Source organism: Nelusetta ayraudi, unplaced genomic scaffold (assembly GCF_046127955.1).
Source record: "Nelusetta ayraudi isolate G7.1 ecotype Tasmania unplaced genomic scaffold, CSIRO-AGI_Nayr_v1 ptg000151l, whole genome shotgun sequence".
NCBI classification, from domain to species: Eukaryota; Metazoa; Chordata; class Actinopteri; order Tetraodontiformes; family Monacanthidae; genus Nelusetta; species Nelusetta ayraudi.
Window position 1 is genome coordinate 629511 of NW_027466201.1, and position 18099 is coordinate 647609.

At 46.1% G+C, this 18099-nt stretch overlaps 1 protein-coding gene across 1 annotated transcript; it reads right to left on the minus strand.

Annotated features, from left to right (window-relative positions):
* Positions 1 to 3510: 3510 nt before the first annotated feature.
* Positions 3511 to 11054, minus strand: prep (prolyl endopeptidase). The gene is made up of 14 exons (XM_076013424.1): positions 10788 to 11054; positions 10364 to 10438; positions 9915 to 10048; positions 9702 to 9832; positions 9317 to 9526; positions 9071 to 9192; positions 8866 to 8971; positions 7509 to 7700; positions 7217 to 7414; positions 6794 to 6897; positions 5904 to 6135; positions 5654 to 5785; positions 5375 to 5531; positions 3511 to 4545 (listed from the first exon to the last, which is right to left on the minus strand). The coding sequence occupies exons 1-14, from the start codon at positions 10923 to 10925 to the stop codon at positions 4251 to 4253; spliced, it is 2226 nt and encodes a 741-aa protein (XP_075869539.1). The 5' UTR covers positions 10926 to 11054; the 3' UTR covers positions 3511 to 4250.
* Between the last annotated feature and the right edge of the window lie 7045 nt (positions 11055 to 18099).

The following is an 18099-nucleotide window of genomic DNA, read 5'->3' on the forward strand; positions in this document are numbered from 1 at the left end:
TCTCTCTCTCTCTCTCTCTCTCTCTCTCTCTGTCTCTGTCTCTCTATTTCAACGGAGCTCATGTTTTCTATCAAATGGGGACGGCGTCGCTTCAAAATGGTCCAATTACTACTGTTAGCTTCTGTTTTGTAACCTATTACAGAACTCACCCATGAGGGCCGGGGGCCAAGATTCTATGTTAACAATAATCTTTAGGTGGATTCTACCAGTTGGTTTGTTAGATACTATGACATTTTACTTTGTTTGTTTTTTCTGCATTGAGGCACTCGATCTGACGGCTGTTTGCTGGCGGGATTTTGATGGATGCATGCGTGGGTTTTTTTTTTTTGTTGTTGTTGTTTGTTTTTTTCTCGGTCGCCGAGTCGTTCTTTGTGGTGTGACACACCAGCGCCAACGCTCGACGTCCCACATTTAAAAGCGTTCTCTCTGGGCTCCGACCACCACTACGTGGTAGCTGTTTGGGGATTCTCTTCTTGCTAGTTTGCACTGCTGTACACTCGTCTTTCTTCCCGTTCTAAGCGGGCGCCCACGTCTGTGCAACGTTTGACAAGAAGAAGCCAAGGTGAATTTGGATACTGAGTCATATAAATCGAATGGGTGAGTGCGTGTGTGTGCGTGCGTGCGTGCAATCCAGTCTTGTCTGTTGCACGCTGCAACTGCTTACTGACAGGGTCTGTAGATATTGTGAGATTGCCTGGCATCACTGTTACTCTCGTGTGCACTGTATGCTGGACGCTGTGCTCTGTTTCTGCAATGCATTTATCCTCTTTTTTTTTTTCACTTCCTTAAATAAAATAAAAAAAATCACTGTCAACTCTTTTGCTCTGTTCACTGTCGTCTTCTTGTGCAAGGGAGACCAAAATCCATACAATGTGGAATTCTGCAGGAAAGTTACTTGGGGAACTTAGGGCGAGAAGAGGTGAGGAACGAAACTGGGAGCATCTGCTGGATGCTTGGTGGAATTAACATCCAAGATGCTTTGCCACAAGTTGCAACTGCAATTGAAATGAAATTTCATTTGTTTGTTTAATTGCATGCACGTTCATCTACGTTCAACTTAACCTGGACCGGTCCAGTACGGAACAATAGTGGTTTTTTATCTATGTCTAAGAAAGAGCTCTGACTCGCAGGGTTGGTGGTGTGTTGACCAACACCTGCCTCATGTAAAATTAGGCTTCCTTTTGGCTCTTTGAAATCGAGGCTTCAATCGAGGCTTCTGATTTACTCTTTAAATGCAAGTAGAGACTTTTTTTGCACCAAAAATTATTTTTAAAAGCCAGATAGACTTTTTCTCGCCCTCAATATGACTTTTTCAGCTAGGGAGAAGTTTTTACACCAAATAAAGACTATGTGTTGAGGGTTAGGCTTGGTGAATTACTTATTTTTATGTGGTTTAGTCTCCACATAATACACAGCTACAAAAAAACCCAGGTGCGCTAACAGCGTAACCCAGATTCTAAACTCTAACCACTTCCACTCACCCCAACGCCCTCTTAAAGGCACAGACACCCCGGTGAATGTCTCCCTTCTCCCCACCCTTGCAGGCCACGACAATACAATAGTATGTCATTTTATTTTTCAATTTTCAACATCACAGGGCATTCACAAAGGTTTGGATGAAAAAATAATTAAGCACCTCTCTGCTTCATCCAGAGGCCGGTTGCGCAAAAGTAGGATACCGTCATCCAGGATCAGTAAATAAACTGAGTTTAACAAATCCAAATATCAAGGCGTAATCGCTTACACAAAGACCAAGCCAGGATGAGCAGACGCGGATTCGGTCAAGCCAGGTGAAACCTATCCGAAGATTACTGAGCCCACGCGGCTTCCTTCAATAGACCCCGTTCTTGAGCTCAGACTCACTGATTCACTTGATTGTGAAATAAGGGATGAGAATAAATAGATCCTGAAACTCAACATGGTCTGGAGCATGCTCACTTCACAGACTAAATCTCCATGGTAACTTAGAACATAACACATCTAACTTCCCTCTATCCCACTTTTGTGCAACCGGATCATGGATGAATTGAGCCAGGATAACCAAGACACCCAGGCTTAATCCCCTATCCTAGTTTCGTGTAACGGGCCCATGGGCTCGGTCATGGATGGATGGATGTTGTAATAATAATAACTTGGATTTATATAGCGCTTTTCATAACCCAAGGACGCTTACATAAGGGGGGGGGGTGGGCAAAACATACGTGACAGACACATACAACACAAATGAGAAGTGAGGCTAATTTAATTAGTTCTCAATATAAACCTCGGTCCAATGTTTTTAGTGAGTGACTCAGCAACTTTGACAGCACAAAACAGAGACAACACTCACGAAGCTCAGCTTCTTTGCACTGCCGCTGCCCCATAGAGCTTCCTCCTGTGAATCACAATGATAGGTCAATTAATCTTTAGTATTAAAACAAATGTAATTCCTGACTTTTCTAGTTGGATTTAAAAAAATATATATTTGCAAGAAGTGACAAAACTAAACAATAGGTCGCTCAATAAAAAACAACATTAAAAGTCTTAATCATCATAATATCAATATTAATATTCAGCGCAACTTAATATCTTAATATTAAGTTGTGGTATTCTGGAGATATGAAAGGGTGAACTGTCTATAAATCCGTTAACATGAACAGTCTAAACAACTAATTGTCTGCCATTTGTTGGCTTAACTGAAATATACACACATCTGCATTGCATGTTGTCTATCTTGTCTATGTCTATCTTGGGAATGACAGTAATGTATGAAAACATAGTTCAAGTCAAGGAAATTAAATCAGTCGTAGCCTGGTAACGTTCCCGCGTTATCTGCTCATAAACCTTCTCACGCTCAAGTTCGTAATGTTAGCATGCTACTGACACGCTAACGTTATGCTAACCGAAACGGAATAAGAGGATTATTATTAGATGCGTACAGTTAGTAACGCTGGCTAATATTCGTCATTAGATAATATTAAATGATGTTATTTGACTGAAAGACAACTTTTGACACTGTCATTACAACAAATAGCAGCAGCTTTTTGGTTGGAGTAAACTCACCTGTTGTTCGGAGGCCGCTCCAAAGTCTCGCACGGAATTCACGCAGGAATAGCTGGACTACATCCAAGACTCCTGGAAAGTGTCGGTCGGATAGTGTGATGCAGGCACACACACGATAGTGTGCTAGTAAAGCCTAGTGTGTTCTTCTAGCACACTACTCTGACCTGCTTCACAGCAGCATTTCGATGGCAAATTCACACAACTTGAAATCAATTTCAGATAAATTCCAAGTCGCAGGTCGTTTAAAAATACTGAATACCCACAAACACTGTCGTATTTTAAGGTTTCATCAGACATTAGATCATCTTGAGCCTAACTCTGCCCCCTGGTGGGCATAAAAAAAAAAGACCATGGGAGGCGTTCTCTACTCATATTCACAATTCTTGTAAAACGATCATAAGATTTTTTATTTTATTTTAATATAGCTGAGTTTATGGGGGGGCGAAAAAAAGGGAACATACAACAACGTTGTTTTCTCTTATTTATTAAATTCATGACTACACACTGGCAAGACAAATCCCCATTTATAAATTTGTTCGTTGAAACTGTAATGTTGGTCATTTGAAAATGTGAACAATCAGCACATGTCAAGAGGTAGAAAATCATGATTATAAAAGAAATGTAGGGTGTTGCATTTTTTAAACGCACACTCACTCAAACACACACACACACACACACATGCACACGCACACTTTTTCTGCAAGATATGGCGGCAAAACATCAACAGCCAACGGAGTGGCCTTGCGGGGTGGTGTAGCACCTTACTGTTTCTATACTGTTTCTCCTGCTCAACTGTAAAATCTTTCTACACCTCTCAGCTTCCATTTCGGAGCGCTAGCGGAAAATAAATTATGTGATTCACACCGCAGCACCTGCAGAAGGCAGAGCTACGCTCCCGAGTCACTTTTTGCCCGGGTTGCCTTTTAACTCCGGCTGCAGGTTGCTAAAAATGTTCAGTCTTTCACTCCCTTGTCAAACGGATTATACATAAGTGCTGTGCGCTGGCTTCCATTTGTGTGCAGAGTGAGAGACGGCAGTGACAAAAAAAAAAAAAAAGGGTAACACAACAGAATAAATTCTGTAAACTAAGACAAAAAAAAAAAAATCCTGATGGTGGTAGTGTACATTTGCGATGAGCTTTTTGTCTTCCCAAAGATGACTTGTGTAACAGGAGGAGGACACATTTCGAAAGGAAGGGGAGGGTTGAGTTATTTGACCCATGAGATGTTGAGACAGCGGGCGATGAAGGCGTAGGTGTCGGCCACCTCCTGGATGACCTTGCTGGTGGGCTTCCCGGCGCCGTGGCCCGACTTTGTGTCCACGAGGATGAAGAGCGGGTTGGTCTGCTTGGCGCTGGGCCCCACGACGTGCTGCAGGGTGGCGATGTACTTGAGCGAGTGCAGGGGCACCACGCGGTCGTCGTGGTCGCCCGTCAGCAGGAGCACGGCGGGATACTGGACGCCGTTGCCCTCCGGGATGCGGATGTTGTGGAGCGGGGAGTACCTGGAGCGGTCGGGGCAGGCACGCGCGCGTCAAGGGGGAGGGCAAGCACGATACTAGCAGATACTTACAGAGTATTATTATATTTTCCTGTCTTTTTTTTTTTCAATTCTTAAGTGTCATTCATTGAACTTCAAACCAACAAAACAATTCTGTGGCCGAGTCTCGACAAGTCATGGGCTGGGGTCACTAACCAGCGGCCTCAGGCAGAGGCAGGTGAATGTACAGAATGAAAAGGCAACGGGAAGGTTCGAAGAAAGAATATTATTATTATGATAACTAATATTATTAATATTAGTTATTAATGATATTAATAACTAATGTTCTAATATTGTTTAAAATATTTTTATTATTCTGTGAAATTACTTGTGTTTAATATTTAAAAATGTAGTTATGTAAACACGACCATCAAAAGGTTAAAAAATATAATTAGATTTTTATATTTCAGGCTGAAGTGGTTTTGAGAGGCTGCCTCATTACAAGCAGAAAAAAAAAGACTTAAGATAATCTTTGCCCTTTTGAGGACTGTTGCACTGATTGATATTTTTTTTTTAGTTACTTTTCCGTATTTTTTTTTTTTATGGTGATAAAATTCAGTTTTATTTATGGGTGAATGACAGGCTGCCGAGTTGTAGAAGCAAGACAATTTTCTGTGCAAACATACAACGGTGTTCTTACGGTTGTTTTCTGGGAAGATGACCCATCATGACATCTGACATGAGGACTTTAAAGCCCAAATGCAAATGATTTTTGGGAATTACCCGACGCTGTTCATTCGAGGCCGCGCTGTCCGAGTGCACTGTAGCGGCGCCGGCGGTCACCGTCTACTTACTTGATGAGCCAATCAAACTGATCTGAGGCCTCGGCGCAGCCGAAGTCGGTGGTCCAGGCGTGGCCGATGGTGAACTTGTGGAACTTCAGCATGTCCATGACGCCCACCTGGGCCACAGCGCAGCCGAACAGCTCAGGCCGCTGGTTCACGCAGGCCGCTGGGAGAGGGACGGAGACGCAGGCGGCGAATCAAATAAGTAACACACACGCACACACACACACAAAAAAAAGTGGTGTTGTGTTTTTTGCTGCTGGTTGAAAAGGAGGCGTGCGCACGCACCTACGAGCAGGCCGCCGTTGGAGCCTCCGTTTATGGTCAGCTTTGCGGGGGACGTGTAGCCCTCCTTGATGAGGTACTCAGCCGCGCACTGGAAGTCGGTGAAGCAGTTCTGCTTGTTGGCCAGCATCCCGGCTGCACAGCGGGGAAAAAAAATAATAAAAAAAGCCTTGATAAATAATCTGCAAATGCAAGTCTGGGAAAAAAAAAAAAAAAAAAAAAGTGAATCGACCGGCGTCGGGGTCCCCGTCACCTTTGTGCCAGGTCTCGCCGTACTCTCCGCCGCCGCGGATGTTGGCCACGGCCAGGACCCCCCCGAGGTGCCGCACGAAGATGAGGCGCGAGACGCTGTAGCTCGGCGTGATGGAGATGTTGAAGCCGCCGTAGCCGTACAGAAAGCCCGGGTGGGAGCCGTCCAGTTTGATGCCCTTCTTGTGCACGATGAACATGGGGATCTGAGTGCCGTCCTTGGAGGGGTAGAAGATCTGAAAGGGGAAGAAAAAAAACAACAAAACCAGACCTGGGTTATAAATACGCCACGGCAGATGTGAGCAGCGAGGTCCTTTAATCTCGGTGCTGAGCAGTAGTCTGCCTTTTTTTTTCATTTTGTTCCGTTCTGTTCCGTTGTGGCTCAGGACAAAGGAGCCATCGTTCAGCCGACTCCTTCTCAAAGCAACGGCCCGACACTTTGAAACCACGATGGCCCAGAACCGGAGCTGCCAGAGATAAAAGCGGCGCCGACGAGACGAGCAGAGAGACGGCAGCCTTTTGTTTTTTTTTTGGAGCGTTGCCTCCTCCCTGTTCTGACAACGTGATCGCCAGCCGCCGCACTTCAGGTGTTGTTTACTCAGAACTGGGTCTCGCTATGACTCTCGCCGCCGCCGCCGCCGAAGTTATGCACAATTCAGTTGCGGTATGTCCCGTCCTCACTGTGAAAAGACAACTGCAACTGATGCATGACTGAAACTGATAAATGACGTGTCGAAATCAAGCAATGCGTTCACTGCGGGTGATTTTCAAAAGGTTCTTTTTCACAGATTCCTGGCAGACCGGGGCGCTACTGACCGGCGCGCCACCGGACCTCGGCTAAGCAGTCTTTGGTCAGAAGTTGCATTGTCGCCAGCACGCGGCGAGTGGCCTCACCTGAGTGGTCTGGTAGTCCGACGGGCTGAAGCCTTTGACGGTGACCTCTCTGAAGATGTGCGGCTGCAGAGGCTCCTTGGTCAGGTCGCAGTGGTAGATGATGGCTGGGTGAAGAAGAGTCAAGAATCACACGTGGGGGTTTGGGACAGCGGAAATGGAATCGATTGCACAAAGTGTGGCAGTTTTAATCACTATTGAATGGAAAAAATGTATAAAAAGGTATGGATGTGTGCCACTTTGACTGCTTATGATGAAGGAAATGTGTGACAAACAAGCAAAACTGGAAGAAAATTTGATTTAGGGGAAAAAATACATTATATAATTTTCCCCACTTAGCTGTCAAAATCTGTGGTTATTTTTCAGAAGACAGGACATTTTAGAGACAAATAACAGCAACAAGAGCGAGGTGTTAGCATCCAGTACCTGGGGACAGGAAGGAGGTGAAATAGTAGAAGATCTCCGAGTCGATCTTGCGTCCGGTGAAACCCACCACGGAGCCCACGTCCAGGGGGAAGGTGCGCAGCTCCTCCCCCGAGCTCAGGCGGTACATCTTCAGCACGTTCTTCACGTCGTGGAGGAAGCACACAAACAGGTAGCTGGAGTAGGTGCAGGTGGCGAACACTGCGGGCACAGAGGGGCGTTTCACACTTCCGAGCAACGTTCACTCGAAGGCGACGACGAGTCTTTTTTTTTCTGGGCGGCGGCGGCGGCTCACCGATGACGTCCTTGTCGTGCTGAGGGATGAGCTCCTTCCAGTTGCTCTGATCCGCAGAGGCGAAGTCGATGTTGATGAGCCGGTAGCGCGGCGCGTCCAGGTTGGTCTTGAAGGTGAACACCGTCTCCTCGTTGGTCACGTACTCGTACTCGGCGTCGAAGTTGTCGATGAGCTTCACCCACGGCAGGAGTCCTGAGGGGGGGGGGGGAAGCGCCAGAGTGACTTCCTCTCCAGGAAATAACAACAAACTACACGCAAAAAAAAGTGAACAGCCGGTGCACAAGGAGGACACCAGAGCTGCAACGATTGGTCGGCGTAATTGATGACGTCGACAACATAAATTCGTCAACGCGAAAATTTAAGCATAGATTTAAGCATAGTGTTATTGTTATTGTAAACTGCTGAACAATAAAACCACACTCCAGCTGCTACGTGCTCATTTGTACCTGCAGTACAGTACTGAGCGCTGCGGGTGGCAGTGTCGCTCACGGTTTATATGCTGCAAAAATACAGAAGAAGAACGGCTTCTCCTCTCTGAAAAGGCTCGAAATCAAAACTCTGATGCAAAGTTTCTAAAGTTTAGGAATATTTCATAGGAAGTAAAGCAGCGAGACACGCTAGGTGCAAACTCTGTCAAGCTCACCGAGCATTCCATGCTCGCGCTACGGCGATATGCGAACACTTTTAACGCCGAAACCCCGCCAGAGTCACTGTATCGAGGATAGATATCTCGGAGATTTTTTTTTTTTTTTTTAAATTATATGCTTATTTTTTAATTAATCGTCAGCCTATGACGCAAGTACATAATACGTTATTTTTTTTCTCCGCACGTCGGAAAATCATGGAACAAGCTAGCTTATCGAACGATAGTTCACTTACTTTATGGGAGTAATTAGTGAATTACAGCCAAAAGAGTCAAAATTAGCATTTATACTGAATAGCAACACTCTTTCACTTATCACTTATCAACCGTGTTATTTGGAGCATATTAATTCAAAATTTCAGTTGCAAGAACTGATTTATTAAATTAATTATATTATTCATTTAACTGATTAACATTGCATATAACCTTTAACTCGTGAATTAATATACCTATGATATTTTACGTTGAAAAACACAACTATGTCACAGATAAATGCTTTGTGTGTCATTATTTTGATATATTTTACAGTTTAAAAACTGTCACAGTACAACAGTATAACACAGGTGTGAAGAATTAAGCAAGTTCGGTTAAACAGAAGTCCGAAATAGGCGGAGCAAATAAAGAAGATTATCGGACCAATCGAAAAAATAATCGGTAGTTTAGTTCGACAGAAACAATCATTAGTTGCAGCCCCAGAGGACACCGGGAACAAACCTGTGATCCCCTGAGACGTGGCCTTCAGGTCACAGTACCACAGCCTGTTGACTGGATCGCAACCTTCCCTGATGGACAGCAGCACGTAGCGTCCGTCGTCTGACACCTGCGGCGAGACAGTGGGACGGCGCACGCGTGAATACGAATAAAAGCCCTCGAGTTTGGCCCGCCGTTGAATTCCTGGGGGGGGGGGGGGGGTGCATACCTCAGCTCCACTCATCCATTTGGGGTTGTCGGGAAATTCGGCGCACAGCACGTCGTCGGACTGCGGCGTTCCCAACACGTGGAAGTACAGTTTCTGGTGCAGGTTGGTGGAGGTCTCAGTACCTGGCAAACAGCACGTGACAGTTTCATCGTCACTCCAGCCAGTTAATCATAGAACGAACGGAGAAGCTAGCGGAGGAGAAAAGCATGCAGATATTTTCCACTAATTTAAGGCCAGCAGCCTTACCGTCACTTTTGCCCTCCTGCTCCGGGTAGGAGTTGTAAAAGAGTCCCTTCCCGTCGTGAGTCCAGGACATGCAGCTGAACTTGACTCGCTCCAGGCGATCGTCCAGGAGCACCGCGCCTTCGACCCGGAGGAAGTGGATCTCCACCCAGTCTGACCCGCTGGCGCTGGTGCCGTACGCCAGGTACTCCCCGTCCTCCGAGAAAGCGTATCCTGTCGACGATGCAAAGCAAAATTGCGGTGGCAATTTCAGTTGAAATTCCGCCTCTTAATTTTGGGACGTTTCTGATATCCAAACTTTAATAAGATTAATAAGATATATATGGATACAACTGGCAGAGCCAAGGACGCACAGACACAAACGGTGACTAAACGAGACAAAACGCACCTCTTAGCGCCACAGTGCCGTCGTCGGAGAAAGTGTTTGGATCCAGGAACACGGTGGGCTCCGCATCCAGGTTCTCCTGCAGGTACATCACGCTCTGGTTCTGGAGTCCTGTGTTGTAGAAGTGGAAGTACCTGAAAGGGCAGACGGTTGTGAGACACACCTTCAAAGATGGATGCGATCATAGCGCTCCCCCAAAAAGCAGACGGCCCTCACCTGCTCCCCCTTTTGAACGGACAGCTGTACTTGGGGTAGTCGTACAGCTCCGTCATGCGCTCCTTGAACAGGTCTCGGACCTCGCATTGCTCCAAATAGGGCAACGTCAGCTGATTCTGGGCTGTGACAAAAGCCTGATTAGAGAGAGAGAAAAAAAACAAAAAACAAAAAACAAAAAACAAATCAGGGAATTAGTATGAGTGAAGAGCTCCCGGTGGCGTCAACAAAAAGGCAGACTGCTGGTGATCACACTGGGTCAGAATGTTCTGATTCCACCTAAGTCCTCTGAGACTTTTCCCATTCACGCAACAGCACACTTATGTCATAATGATGCGACTGTTATGTATATATTTAGAAGGTTGAACGGTGCACCCTCGGTTCCGTGACAATGACAGGCGACTTGAACCCACTCTATATGGGCACGGACAGAAATAAATACTGGCACTCGCCTGTGTTTTTTCACTGTCGGGGTCCTCCAGCCAGCTGTAAGGATCTGGTACTTTACAGCCATGGTAGACATCCACCTGAGACAGTTGAGACAGACAAAACAAGCATTATTAACGTCGCATAAATACTACTGATAATCATAATATTAAATATATAATATATATCATATTATATATATATGTGTGTGTGTGTGCGTGCTGCTAAATATACATAATGTCAGGTGGACTTGCTGTTTTCCTAACCGTGGAGCACAGAAATAATCCGGTCATGTATTTCAACATTATTTGCAGCCCAGGCTAAGCTAGCTAGCGCGCTAACAAAGCCGAACGCCCATTGAAAGGGGACGGGGAGGCATGATGAATAAGCATCCCGGCTTCTCGTAGCGCGCTAAGCTAGTCGGCTGAGCCGCAGTCACCGGCTACTTACAACGGCTTCGTCGCGGGTGGCGAGTGGATACTGGAAGGCCATTTTCGACGTCAATTTTCGGCAAGTGCGTGCGAACGAAGGCGGCCTCTGACGGCGAAACAGAGCTTTTACGAGGACTCTCGGGAATCCGCAAAACATCCACTTGGAAGCGGTGAGGCTTTGATTGGAGAGGTGCCCTGTTCACGAAACAGCCAACGACAGCTTTCAAGTTAAGACCGCCGAGGGCATTCCAGCGACGAGGTCGCCCCCTATTGAACGAATATGAGAAGGCATCCGGTGAAAAATATGAGCTGGGCGAAGAACTAGGCACGAAGCCGAATACGTCATTTAACCAAAGCGCAGGGATGTTTTTTTTTTTTTTTTTTTTAATTTTTATTTTAGTAAAATCCCTTTTTCCTTTCCGTGTAGTTAATTGAACAGAATTTGAATTTTTTCTTTATTTTGTGTTTACTTAAATGCCAAACATCTGAATAAATAAAGACATTTGTGACTAGTAGTGTTCCTTGATGCTTTACAAGTCCTATAATAACGGGGAAATCACTATACACTGGTGTTTTATGTTTTGTAGCCTCAAATAAAAACAAACAAACAAACAAAAAAACCCAAATGGGAACAGTCCATTCCCCACTTTTCAGAAATTGTATGTTAATTTTATTTATTTATTCATTTATTTATTTATTTTTTTAGGGGGAGCAGACTATTGTGAGGTCACAAATAATTCAGACCTTTCTCTGTTCTCTTCTTCTTCTTCTTCTTTTTTTTAATTAAATAATCAACATTTGGATGCTGCTCCGTTTGGTATTAGTAGGTTAATTCCATATTGTATTGGCTAATTAAAGAAATCGATGAACATTTGATGGAGTGTAAATCGCTTGCGCGCGGAATCCATCACCAGGCTCAACACATTCACCGTGTTGCTCTACTTTTAATGGACTTCCTCCGCACTGTTTGATTTAAAACAAAGGTGACGATGTGCCTTCGGTCGGGGGGGGGGGGGGTTATCTGAGTCCACGGGGATTCTCCATCACCACTCTTATCTACGTGACAGAGGAGGATGGGTCCATTCTTCACTCGTCTTTCTCTCGGCTCATCATCCCCTCCCCTCCCTTCCTTCCTCTCATTACTTAATCAATCAATCCTGATTTGACCATCAATACTGCTGCCTGCCGACTTTTACGCATGTAGCGCCGGAGGAAATAAAGCCGAGACTTTTTTTTTGTTTTTGTTTTTTAGCTGTGTTTTAAGCTAGCATGTCGTTGCTGACAATTGATACATAAATCACTCCAAAACTATGCACCCTAGGAGCCCCGATATGGGGTTGATTAGGCCGGCAGAACGGCGCTGCATTTTTGAAGGAAACACATTGTTTGGATACCAGTGCTGATTATACAGTCACATGTCCGCCGGGGGATTCTCTGGTATTGCAACTTAGAGATTTAGCGCCAGCGCTGCCAATGATTCAGCTATTAGAGAGGAAGATGAGAGGGTTGGCCAGAGGTGGATTCTTTTTCTTTTCGTGCACAGGAGAGAATTACAAAACCGCAATGAGAGGTGCGCAGGAAACAGCTGCAATGTTTGTTGCCACTGTTGATCATCTGTTGTCTACAATCTTCACCTGCCCTCGACAAATGAGAGACTCTGCGTCTTCCGATAAAACGTTTAAGCATTTAACAGGCGACTGCTGCGGGTTAAAAGATGGCCTCTCAGCTTAACCCCCCCCATCGCGGCCGGCTCCATTCTTCTCCCCTTCCTCGAGCAGGAGTCAGGAATATCCCTGTATGCAAAGGGGATCTCTTCCTGTTTGTCCATGTCAGACTCAGATATGGGTCACGGAACTATTGTCCTCTGTCTCCCTGGCAAACCCGGGGAGAGAGAAAGAGAGAGAAAAAAAGAAACGCTGACACTTTGAATGAGAGTATTTGTGTTTGCACTGAATTATGGACTTTTCATGCTCGGGGTTTTATGCACTGGTGTGTTTAACACTGTGGGAGTGGGAGGGGTGGGGATGCATTGGTTGGAAGTGGCCACGCATGAATTGTCGCTCTGTTTTCCACCATTGAGTCAACAGTGATCTGTCCGCCGCAGTCGGAAGCACCTGTCCCTGCTGCAACATATAAAAAAAGAGGATGACCACCTGCTGTGTTTCACTGCTCTGGGTTACCAAGAGGTCACTCAGTTGCAGCTGAACTCTGACTGACTCCTGAGATGCACTTTGGAAAAAAAAACAAAACTTAAGTCATGATGGTTTGAACTGAAAAGAAAAATGCAGTTATTCAATTAGCCAGACATGAAGAGATGAGCCGACAAGCAGTGCCCTTCACGCTGCATCCACCCTCAATGTTAGATTCAATCTGGAGAAAACAAGGAGAGAGGCATGTCCAAGCAGGTTGGCAGGGGTGGAGAGGTGTCAAAAGTGCAATAAAAGAGTATCGGCAGTGGCAAGGGAGGCAGACCTAGAGGTAGCAGAGGTTAAAATGTGGAGCTTCACTTTAGGAGCGACCAGGAGGGATGATATCAGGAATCCAGGAGTCCATCAGTGGGACATTGTACGTTAGATGTAGAAGTACAGCCAGAGAGGCCGGACTGAGATGGTTTGGACTTGTACAGAGGACGGAAAGTGCAACAGACACAGTAGAAAGACACCCACGTTGGAACTGGCGCACAGGTGGAAATGAGGAAGAGCAGAGAGATTTTCTGATTTGGTGTAAGAGGATGTGAAGTTAGTTGGTGTGAGAGAAGAGGATGCGAGGTGGAGGGGGGGGGGTCAGATGATTGGTGCACTTCTAAAAATGAAAACAGAATGAGATAAGGGACGTTTATTTCATACATCAAATTGTGCTTTTTGTGTTGTTGTGCATGGATTCTTTTTTTTCTTTTTCTTTTATTTGAAGAGGAAAATGCACATCAATTTACATCCCTGTCAATGTGCCGGTGTCAGCCAAAGGCTAATTTTCAGCCGCAGTCCCCTCGCCTGACGTTGACAACCATATTGGTATTAATCACTCAACTTATCATCATTATGTAAAGAACGTGTGAAGTCATTTAAAGTCCTGATACATGCTTTAAGCTAGAGATGCGGGCATGACATTTCCGCTGCCGAGACACCGGCAAGAAGGACTAATGTGCAAGAGCGGTGTGCACGGTCCTTCCTCTTAATAACAGCTGTCCGGAGGGATCCCAGCGCGACAAAACGATACGCAAAGCAATAATAAGGTCCCTTTTAAATACAGAGATCACAGGACGCCAACTTCCTGCCTCTCTCTCTCCTATTCGACTGTCATTAGTCGGGACCTGGATAATAGTCTCTGTCACCCCCCGTCCTGCCCCGTGTGTGTGATGTGGCGGAGGGTCAGTCCAACCCGGGCCGTCAGATGTCTTCAGACAACAGGATGTTATTGAGGATCCAGTCAGAGGGGGGGGGTGGTGGAAATTACAGCGTGCACGGGAGACGGATGTGATCGGCGCTCAAATTATAGGAAATGCTTAATGGGATTGTCAGCAGGTTGCGCGCGTGGGAGGGGAGCCCATGGCACGGCTCTGTGGAAAAGCCCACTTTGCCGCTGCCTGCGGAGGCTGAACAAGCCCGATGTTGTCCGCCGGTGACTTCATACAAGGACGACGTCTTGATGAGGCCCCGCCGTCAGTGTCTATTCCTGTTGCTCTTTCATCGGATGGCAAACCAGAAAAAAAAAAAACAAAAAAAAAAACCCGCGATAAGAGACCACAATGAATTTAAGTCAGCCGCCTAGAGGGAAGGGAAGCCTGCCATTGTTTGAACTGGCCGTGTTGAAAAGGGAATGAGGGAGTGCTCGGGTTACCTAAAACCAGTGGTGGTGACAGAGCCGCAGATAAAGGTGCAGTTTGCGGCGTCTAAGTCCAATTTAAAAAGGAGAGAGAGAAAAAAAAAAAAGAAGTTTGATGGCTCCATCTGAAAAACGGATCTTTATCGCGGTCTGATTCAAAACTGTGACTTCCTTCCTTCCACCCTCGCCAAACTCGTCCGGGCACTCCTCCAGCTTGTAACACCCTGTCGCATTTGTACTCTCTGGCCGCAGACATCTGGAATGGACTTTCTTGCCTTAATTAACCAGACAAGGAGCAGGCCGAGCGGCAGTAAGAGAGGCCGACCTCAGCCGAGGGGAGCGGCGGGGGGTGCCTGTGTCTGCGCCGTCCCCGGGATGCGGGACTGAAAACAACCTTGTCATTACACACAGACGCGCCGCCGATGTCGCGTCCGTCATCTCCTCCATCTCCTCTTTCTTGGCTTTGAAGCCCGCTTGGCTTTGTTTTTTTTTCCGCCATTGTCCAAATGCAACAACAAGAAAAGAAAGAAGGAAGGAAAAAAAAAAAAAAAAAACCCCAAGACGGCTTGCGTGCATAGGGATATTACCCTTTTAAAAGCAAAACAAACATGCGTGAGTGCGTGCCCTGTAATTTCACTGTTGACATGTGCACTTACAGTGGGGATCTGGGACCCTGGTAATGACGGGGGCAGGTAAGACAGGAGACAGGTGGAGGGGACGGTGCTGTCTGACTGGTTCCCAAAGAAGGGAGAGTGCATGCCGGCGCGTGAGCGTGCCGCAGCGTCAGACGCAGACGGAGGCCCTGCAGACAGACAGCGCGGCACCTGGTGATGTCATCAGTGTTGTCACCCAAAGAAGCTCCACCAAATGGACGCCATTCCTGAGCGGCAGACTCAAAGTCGCACTAAGTACAGTGCCGTGTGCTGCTATTGTCCGCTTGCTCGCCAAGCGGCTGGAGGAGATTACAATAGTGCGCAGGGTGACACACGATCCATGAATGGAGCGCCGAGTGTGTCTTTTAAAGAGGCGTCTCGCCTGTGATGTTTGTCCGAGTGTCTCGTGTCTCCTCCTTCAAAGGACTGGCGCGAGACATTGGACAAAAGCCCCAATCTTCTTGAAAGGAAATAAAATGAATGAAAAATAAAACGGTTGTTTGTTGCATTTGCTGATAACAGGCTTTTATACTTACACCAATATTGATTCCCCTTTTTGGGAGGTGGCCCTTTTGTTCAGCCACATACCAATAATGTGGATTTTTACCCCAACTATATGTTAGACAAGATGGATACACATTTCTGCTTTTTGCAGGATGCTTTCTTACCACTAGAAGCTTCTCATTTGTATGCAGTGGTTCACAAGACAGTAATGGCCTACCCTAAAAGATAAAGTCCCAACAACCGCACAGCACTTTACCACGAGGCCACTGAACAAGTGACTAAACATGAAGGTGGAATCAGTCAATCCCCCCCCGTGATTCTATGAAAAAAAGGAAACAAATCAGCATCACCAATAACCCTAAGAGTAAAGAGTTCAATTTGTAAATTGCTAAAAAAAAAAATATCAAAGCCAAATTCAATTTTTTCAATATATTCAAAAACAACAAAACAAGGCCTTACACTGACTAAAACTTTAAAGGAACCACATCACCAAGTCATGGTTGGGACTCATCTTATACCTGTAATCTGCTGTCCTTTATCCGTCAAACAAGAGAAGCTGGCACCAAAGCATTGTCTGTGAAAGGCCCAGTGACGGTGTGTCAGCGAAATCAGTGAAATGTTTGAAACCGTAACCCGCCTTCCTGGAGTAGGTAGTTCCAATTCCTTTTGACACAGGTGTAGAGGTGCATGGGCAGTGGTGGACACTGAACCGACATTTAGTAGAATGGAACTTGAAGGAACATTGATTTGTTTTGAAGCCAAGGTTAAGGTTACCCCCCCCCCCCAAAAAAAAAAAAAAAGTGATGAAAACTGCCCTTGTGACATGTTGCTGGATGCAGTGATAGCACTTGGCTGAACAGGCTTCACTTGATTCCTTGTGGAGGGGGGCAGATCTCTGATGTCACAATGCTGGACAAGAATGCAAACAGAAAGGTATTTGCATGCATGGACGCACATATAGGTCATACCTACAACCATTGTGTTGCACGAGTCTCCAAAACGGAGGAATCTGTGCGTCTTTATCTTGGACGTCAACGCAGACGCACGCGGATTTGCAGTGTGTGAGCGAGGGCACGGGAGGTAGAGGCACTTCATCCCGCGCTGGAGTGTGAAGGTGTAGATCACGTTCACCTCCGTTGGCTCAGTGGCCCTCCAGAGCTATGGCAGGAATCCGAGGAAGAGGCTGACTGAGCGAAATCCGCTAGCTGCTGCTGCTCCTGGCAGACAAACACGCGCGTGCACAGACACACACACGCGCGCGCGCAAACACACACACACACACACACACACACACACACACACAAAAGCTGGCCTGATAGGAATATAGGTGTAAAGTTCTAATGTGTGAGAGAGGGAACATTCATGCAGGCCACTGAATTGGTGTGTGTATGTGTGCACGAGCGTGCACATCCTTCCCGGATGATGTGTTTCACTGGTGCTCATTACTGCAGTCTGGCTTAGTAATCAAGTGGAAGACAAAACAATGCAAGGTGACTTTTAATACGAGCAGGTGAGGCTCCTGAGGGTCTGACATCTACCTTGGTGACAGCTCCTCTGGACTCGTTGGATTGGGTTGATTATGTCTTCAGTTTTCATTGGTTTGTGTCTTTATTTTGTTCACACAAGGGTTCTGTTTGTCCTACCTTGACATGTTTTCTGTGTTGCTTCCGAAGTACTGACACTTTTGAGGAAGGCGGACGCTCCACCGGAAACATGTCAAGGTAGGACAAACAGAACCGTTGCGTGAACAAAAGAAAGACACAAACGCCTCTGAACTCTTCGTGTAGACATCGATCCGATGGGCTAATGTCAGATGTCTTATCTAGATGACAAATATTTGGAATTTGGCAGCATCTCAATGCATTTAGGCATGTTAGACAGGTTAAAAGTAACTGGCTGAAGTTGAAAGCCAGTGTGACAGTTGACGGTCCTGTCATCATACCTCCAATTGATCATGAGTCGTGGCTACGTGGCCAAGGGGATATCCCTTTTGCTGAATGGTTAGCGTGCATGACTATTACCTGGCAGTCTGGGGTTGGAAGCCCGCCCGGGCCCTCTGCGCCTTGCCACAGCAGCATCAGAATGGGGGACCAAAGGGGATCCAAGTGACTCTTAAATGTGAGGAACACCGTTGTTGGTGGCAGATGGGCTGGTCTGAGTATTTCACAAACTCATTGCAACCATCACTGGGGTTTACAGAGAGTGGTCCCAAAAAGCTGGAAAGGAAAATAAAACCCTACACACAACCTACAACCTTGTAGCAGTGTGAGGTAGACGTAGTCGCTATTTAGTCGTTACACAGAAAACTTTATTTTAATTTAAGTCTTTTTTTTTTCAGAATATATAGTAACC